Source organism: Sander vitreus, chromosome 21, assembly GCF_031162955.1.
Source record: "Sander vitreus isolate 19-12246 chromosome 21, sanVit1, whole genome shotgun sequence".
NCBI lineage: Eukaryota > Metazoa > Chordata > Actinopteri > Perciformes > Percidae > Sander > Sander vitreus.
The window spans coordinates 1,003,714-1,010,812 of NC_135875.1; the positions used below are offsets into that span (position 1 = coordinate 1,003,714).

General features: G+C 41.2%; 1 protein-coding gene across 1 annotated transcript; it reads right to left on the reverse strand.

The window, feature by feature from the left end:
* Window positions 1-332: 332 nt before the first annotated feature.
* LOC144536116 (microfibril-associated glycoprotein 4-like) lies at window positions 333-7,014 on the reverse strand. The gene is made up of 7 exons (XM_078279062.1): window positions 6,905-7,014; window positions 6,477-6,535; window positions 3,117-3,272; window positions 1,583-1,621; window positions 1,361-1,457; window positions 993-1,160; window positions 333-880 (listed from the first exon to the last, which is right to left on the reverse strand). Exons 2-7 carry the CDS (start codon window positions 6,480-6,482, stop codon window positions 627-629), a joined length of 720 nt encoding a protein of 239 aa, XP_078135188.1. The 5' UTR covers window positions 6,483-6,535; window positions 6,905-7,014; the 3' UTR covers window positions 333-626.
* Window positions 7,015-7,099: the final 85 nt, after the last annotated feature.

Consider the following 7,099-nt stretch of genomic DNA (forward strand, 5'->3'; position numbering starts at 1 on the left):
CGATTAACAGCTGATCAGACTATATATGTGTTTCCATTTAAAGATTATGGGTCCTACTTTCCTGCTGCAGCCGCCCAGCTGGAGACACATCTGACTTTTCTTCCACGTTGCAGCGAGCTGCGACTGCCTTAAACTAGGGCTGCACAATATACTGTTGCTTTTATCGCTATCACGATATCGACTTGCACAATAAACATCGCTAAAGGCTGCGACATATCGCGGTAGTAAAATGTAAGTTTCATTATTTCTTTAGTGCTGCCTTTTATGGCAATGTTCAATTTGTTCAATAAAACAATGTTGGAAATGATTGTTTTTTTGTTGTTTTAAATCAACAAACTGTTCAACAAGCAGCAGAACTGAGAACACTTTAATATCTGTTTATTTATCGCAAGTGATATCGTTATTGCCATATTCAACAACTTATCACATATGTTTCTCATATTGTGCAGCTCTACGTTAAACCACCACAGACAGTAACAAGAATTACAGACATCAGTTGGTTTTCTTGTGCTGGTGCCCAGTTTCAGGAAAATAAGACCTGTTGTGAGATGAAATGCTTAATGAGAGAAAGAGAAAGAAATCAGAAGAGATGAGCTGATATTCTGCTGGACGTTGGTCCTGGAGAACTACAGCACAGGACGGATCTTCATGCTGATGGTCTTCAGGGAGTAGTTACGACCTTTCCAACTGTACCACTCCACTCCAACAGCATAGAGAGTGCTGTCAGATCCCCAAAGATAAACGCCGTTTGGATTTGCATAGTGACAGTCGTGGTACCAGAACCCCCCCAGGAATGATTTGGCACAGTTCTGAGGCCATGTGTCCTGGTCTTTGTCAAAGGTGGAAAACTTCATTCTGTTGTGATAACTCAGGGAGTCTCCTACAGAAACACAGTGTTTGTCAAAAAGTATGACACTATTCATGATGCCCTTGAAAAGAAAAACAGAAATAAATACTATATATGGATGATAGAAAAACATCAACCCACTCACCTGCCCCTCCATCAGTGAATCCAGACACAGTCAGCACAAATCCGTCACATTCTTCACCGACGGAGAATACAGAGTACCGAGCGAACACTTTATTCCCCTCAAAGTCCTCCATGTTGACCAGCAGCTCACTCTTTTTGTTTTTTGTCAGGTAGTGGATGTTGTCGAGACCTGCGCACAAACACTTTTATATTTGATGTTTTGTACAGATGTGTAGCTAATTCTATTAAACACTGACATTTAAATTTAGGAAGATAACTAACTGACTGTTTTTTGGTCACAGTTCCATTTCTGGAGTCACACAACAGAGTTTATGCGTGTACTTAATTAACAGTGATTTTCATGGTTGTTAGTTTGGTTTTATTTCTCACCGAGCCAGTACTCTCCAGCAGGGTTACCAAAGCCGATCTTGTATTGATCCCAGCCCCTGTAGAAGTTCACCGTGCTGTCCATCCTCCCCTGGATCACCTGGGGAGACGGGATGGGGGGTTAACTAGCTAAACACACGAGATATCTGACATGTTTCCAGACAACAAGGTTTTTACTGGAATGTGATTTATTGTGATGGTCCAACAGGTTGACTGAATACTCACCGTCCACCGTCCTCCTTCTGAAGTCATGTCACAGTACACCTACACACAAACACATTCATCAGTAAATGTGATAATTTAGTGGTTTAAATGTGTACATTAAGTTTACACTAATGAGCACGGCAACACGGAATCTGTGGATGCAGAATTTACAGAAATTTAAATAAAACTCAACACGAATTACAGTGCCTAAACCTAACCAATCCAACTAATGAAGGCAACAAATACTAACCAATCAGATGCAGAGTAGGGCAGGACATTCCTTTGCCATCCTAGGAAACGCATGTTTGCATCCCGGGTACTAGGACTGTGCAATTAATTGAACATTTTGACTGTGATTTTCATTTTGGCTCCAAACGATCACAAACACGATGTAATCGATAAAAAACTATTATTTTGCAGAAGCTTCCATCTTGTAATTTTGCAACCAGAGTCTGTTTCAGTAGTGATCGGGCAGTATCGTCTTGCCCAACCAATCGTTTGTATAGCAAAATAACTAATAAATACAAACTTATCAGAAAACTGAACACTTGAAAAAAATAAGTAATCAGGACTACCTTAAATCACAGAAAGTAGCTGTGTCTCAAACTGCCTACTTGCACACTTCAAACACTTAGTTTTAAGTATATAGTGTAAGTAACGCAAAAAGTCAGTGCACTAAAAGTACCAGGATGACCCCCTAAAAACAGTCAAAAAGTTCAGTGTGGAATGATGGACACTACTCGCACTAAACGGGCGCCATCTGGACTACGCAGCGGAAAGGGGAGGGACCAGGGACGTCGACCGGCAGCTGATTGGACGAACACGTCACGTGGGTCTGGCTTCACAACCGAGCATAATGGCGTCTCGTTCAGAATACGATCTCGTTTTTTACAAAAATAGTTCACCGAAACATGTTTCTGAAAACATTTTAAGCAAGAAATAGGCCGTGCAGTTGCTGAATCTGTCTTCATTTCAGATCAACAAAGGTCATTTTAAGAGATTTGTCAGATTTTCAGAGGCGGTGAGCCGACTGCTCGTCATTTCCGGTAAGTGTTTTAACGTAAGTATTCATTTTGGGACAAAACTAACCATCCAAAGTGGGCACTACGGCAGTAAGTGGTCAGTGCACATTAGCAGTATACTGACAGAAGTGTGCGGTTTGAGACACAGCCACTATCTTTATTAATTACTTCTACTGTTACCTGATGTGTAAAAAAAAAAAAAATCAATATTCAAATGTATGCAAATGATTTAGTCATTTTTACAAAAGACATCCAAGAAGCCTCCTTAATTCTTATGCAATGACGCATGTTCAGGATTGGCTTATTGGCAAATGTGGTGGAATGGCACCACATTTGGACAAACTGTGCTGTCCGTAAAGAGAAGTAAATATTAGAATAGCCTACCACGTGCAATAAGGCAGTGTCCTAAATATTAAACTTGTAAGACTCAGTTCAAACAATGGCCTAAAGTCAGGGTTGGTAACTTTTTCCAATATACACTTTTTATATATTGTTTAAAGTGATCTTTACACCACAACAAGCCAGAAGTATACCTCAACAGCAGACCTCTCTCCAGCGGGATAGATGGTGTACACTCCACTGGGTTTGCTTTTGTCTTGCAGATAGATGGCACTGCAGTCCACCGGTTGGGGGAGATGCTGGCAGCTGGTCAACAGTGGAGCCAGCAGGAGGAAGAAGACTGAAACCAGCTGGAACAGAAGAGATGTTGTAATTTTGACCGAGGTTTGAATTAGGGCTGTCAATCAATTAAAAAAATGTAATCTAATCAATTACATACTCTGTGATTAATTAATCAAAATTAATCGCATACATAATTAACGGTGCCTGAACCGATACTTTTTAAGAAAGTAAAAAAAGAAAAGAAAAAAAAATGGTACTAAACAGTTGGTGACATTATTGCTAAGGCCATATGGTCAACATTAAATGATTAATAATAATGTATAACAATAACAATAACTTATTTCACTAGTAAATTGCTGTTGAACGACAAAAACAACCACCAGATGGGAAAAGGACATTACGAATGCACCACGAGGCTGTAGTTTACCAGTTTCATTGAACGCACTGTCTGTGTTTTTCCGACAGCAGCAGCTGCAGATTGTTACATCCCGGTGTTAAATCCTCTACAGTAAAACACAGTCAGACTTTACACCGTTTAGTGTTAGCTGTCAGCATTTTAACCGTGTTTAATCCAGCTACTAGCTAGCGGTAGGCTAACGTTAGCTGCTGTCGAGTATAGTGTTAAGTAGCGTCACGTGCAGCTGTGTTTGTGTTTCCTGTAACGTCTGTTTCAGAGCAGCAGAGAGAAGAGCAGACATATCAGTGGCACCAGATTTTCGTCTGTATGCAAACGTCAATATGGAATGGATTAATCTGCGTTAATTTTTAAAAGTATCTGCATGGGCTGTCCCTGTAGTAGTATGGATCAACGGATGTACATTTTCAGGATAAAGCCTGACGTCAGGACCCTTCCGCTCTGTGTGTTGGCCTCTGACAATCCCTTCATTACAAGAAACAACAACCTTTGAGCTAGCAAGCTTTTTTCCAGCTTACCAGAGTACGTTAACTGTAATATGACCACCTTTTCAAGTAGAGTTGGGCATGGATATGTTCACACAAACTGGACTTTAGGTTCAACTTCTGGGATCCAGGTATTTCCACCATAAATTGGTGCATAAAAGTGTATCAGAATGCAGGAAATGAAGTCTTTGATGCAGAAAATTTCCTTGGGGGAGGGCCCCCAGATGCCCCACTTTGATATGTCCCCCCCTTGAAAGGCCCATTGGGAGCAAAGAAAAAAGTGTTTACTGAAGAGGAAGACAAGTTCTGAACCTCCTGGGCCCTCAGGCCCTTCAAATCTGACTCTAATTATCTCTAAATGCCTTTTCTTCCCCTACGTATTCCTTGCTGGTAAGACCAGATCAACTTTAGTAATCAGTATTTCAAGTATTACAAGGCGTATGCACACGGCTTCACAATATTAAGACTAGACTTGCCCTAGCAAACAGACAATGCTGTACGGAGTTAAGGTTCGTCCAGTCTCTCCCAGAATGTGAACCCCGTTATCTCACTCTCCTACACTTTTATCATGCCGGCCGCTCCTTCAGTCTCTGGGCAGATACGCTAATTTCCCGTATCCAAGGTGGAGTAATGATTAATTCTCTAGATATTTATTGTTTTTCACCGCGGCTGACAGTTTACATACTTCTGACAATCTGATCTTGGAGCAGAGCTGGTTTTCTGCAGTCTTATCTGTCACTCTTTTGATCATATTTAATTAAAGGTCTTATTCTTAAATAATGAGATGCTTTTTGTGTCAGGGTTGTAGGCTTGGACCCAAGTGCAGGAAGGCGAGGAGAGTGCAGCAGTTTCAAATAATAGTAATTTAATAAGAACACAAAGAGACTTACAAATATAAGCAGGGCAGGTGAGCAGAACCAAAAACACAGGAACACGGAAAGAAACGAGGAAAAATCCAGGAGAACAAAAGCACAGACTGACTGACTGACTGACGACGAGTAACGAAAGACAAATGACAATCCACCAACAACAGACACAGAAAGCACAAGGACTAAATACACAGGGTAATGAGGAAACAAGGGACAGGTGACACTAGGGCTGAGGAACAGGTGAAACACATCAGACAATCACAAGGACTAAATACACAGGGTAATGAGGAAACGAGGGAACAGGTGACACTAGGGCTGGGGAACAGGTGAAACACATCAGACAATCACAAGGACTAAATACACAGGGTAATGAGGAAACAAGGGACAGGTGACACTAGGGCTGAGGAACAGGTGAAAAACATCAGACAATCACAAGGACTAAATACACAGGGTAATGAGGAAATGAGGGACAGGTGACACTAGGGCTGAGGAATAGGTGAAACACATCAGACAATCACAAGGACTAAATACACAGGGTAATGAGGAAACGAGGGACAGGTGACACTAGGGCTGGGGAACAGGTGAAACACATCAGACAATCACAAGGACTAAATACACAGGGTAATGAGGAAACGAGGGACAGGTGACACTAAGGCTGGGGAACAGGTGAAAAACATCAGACAATCACAAGGACTAAATACACAGGGTAATGAGGAAACAAGGGACAGGTGACACTAGGGATGGGGAACAGGTGAAACACATCAGACAATCACAAGGACTAAATACACAGGGTAATGAGGAAACGAGGAACAGGTGACACTAGGGCTGGGGAACAGGTGAAACACATCAGACAATCACAAGGACTAAATACACAGGGTAATGAGGAAACAAGGGACAGGTGACACTAGGGCTGGGGAACAGGTGAAAAACATCAGACAATCACAAGGACTAAATACACAGGGTAATGAGGAAATGAGGGACAGGTGACACTAGGGCTGAGGAACAGGTGAAAAACATCAGACAATCACAAGGACTAAATACACAGGGTAATGAGGAAACGAGGGACAGGTGACACTAGGGCTGGGGAACAGGTGAAACACATCAGACAATCACAAGGACTAAATACACAGGGTAATGAGGAAACGAGGGACAGGTGACACTAGGGCTGAGGAACAGGTGAAACACATCAGACAATCACAAGGGCGGGAAAACCAAAAGACAGGAAGTAAATCAGACAAGACTAGGGAGAAAAGACAGACAGAAAACATGAAACCAACTAAACAAAGAAACTTGACGCAGGGACTAGACGTGACATTTTGCTTCTCAACCCAACCTTAGTCCAACACACAACTCTTAATGCATCAACAGTAAATATATAGGATTAGCATGATTATTGTCAGATTATTCCTTCAATATCTACTACAACAAATTGGACTACACAACTGCCTGTAACAAATATCTAATCTACTGATATCAAGCTACTATACCAGCTCACAAACTTACCTTCATTGTCAGATTTCTGCTGAAATGAATCAACTGCTGATGTAGATTTGTCTGATGCTCTGAAAACACAATACGAATAAATAAAAAAATGTTCAGTCAGCAAACTCACAGGCAACAGATTGTTAGGTGAATGAAGGAAAAGAACGGTTGGTGAAGAGAACAAAGAGACAAGATTTACTTTTCCAAAAAATAAGATCCAACTGAAATGTTAATACATTAATGATAATATTACCTTAAAGCCTCAACTACAGTTCAAATTAAACAAATGTATCACCGATTACCAGGAAGTTCATTAAACTGTCGCTCTTTCTTTCTAATAGTTGACGTGCAATAAAGTTAAACTCAAAGTCAGTACTTTCCCAAAAGACGGTCATGTTGCCACAGCTGATCTAGTCACGTCTCTGTAATGTCTCTGGTTGGATGCTTACCTGTCCGATCTCAGCTGCAGGTTGAACTGAAGAGTCTTCGTGTCTTCAGAGGAAAACAAGCTGCTGCTTTCTGCTTCAGTCCTTCACAACTTCACTACTTATATCTGCAGAAGGCTGTGATGTCACATCGCCTGCCCTGTTACCAATACTTATTCAATAAGGTCATACATTGTACATTCAGTTTAAAACAAATAT

Coding starts and splice junctions, on each gene's coding strand:
- LOC144536116 (XM_078279062.1), bottom strand. Junction 1,458..1,582: donor CAGAAGGAGGACGGTGGACG/GTGAGTATTCAG, acceptor CCGTCTCCCCAG/GTGATCCAGGGGAGGATGGA. Junction 881..992: donor ATTCACTGATGGAGGGGCAG/GTGAGTGGGTTG, acceptor GTGTTTCTGTAG/GAGACTCCCTGAGTTATCAC.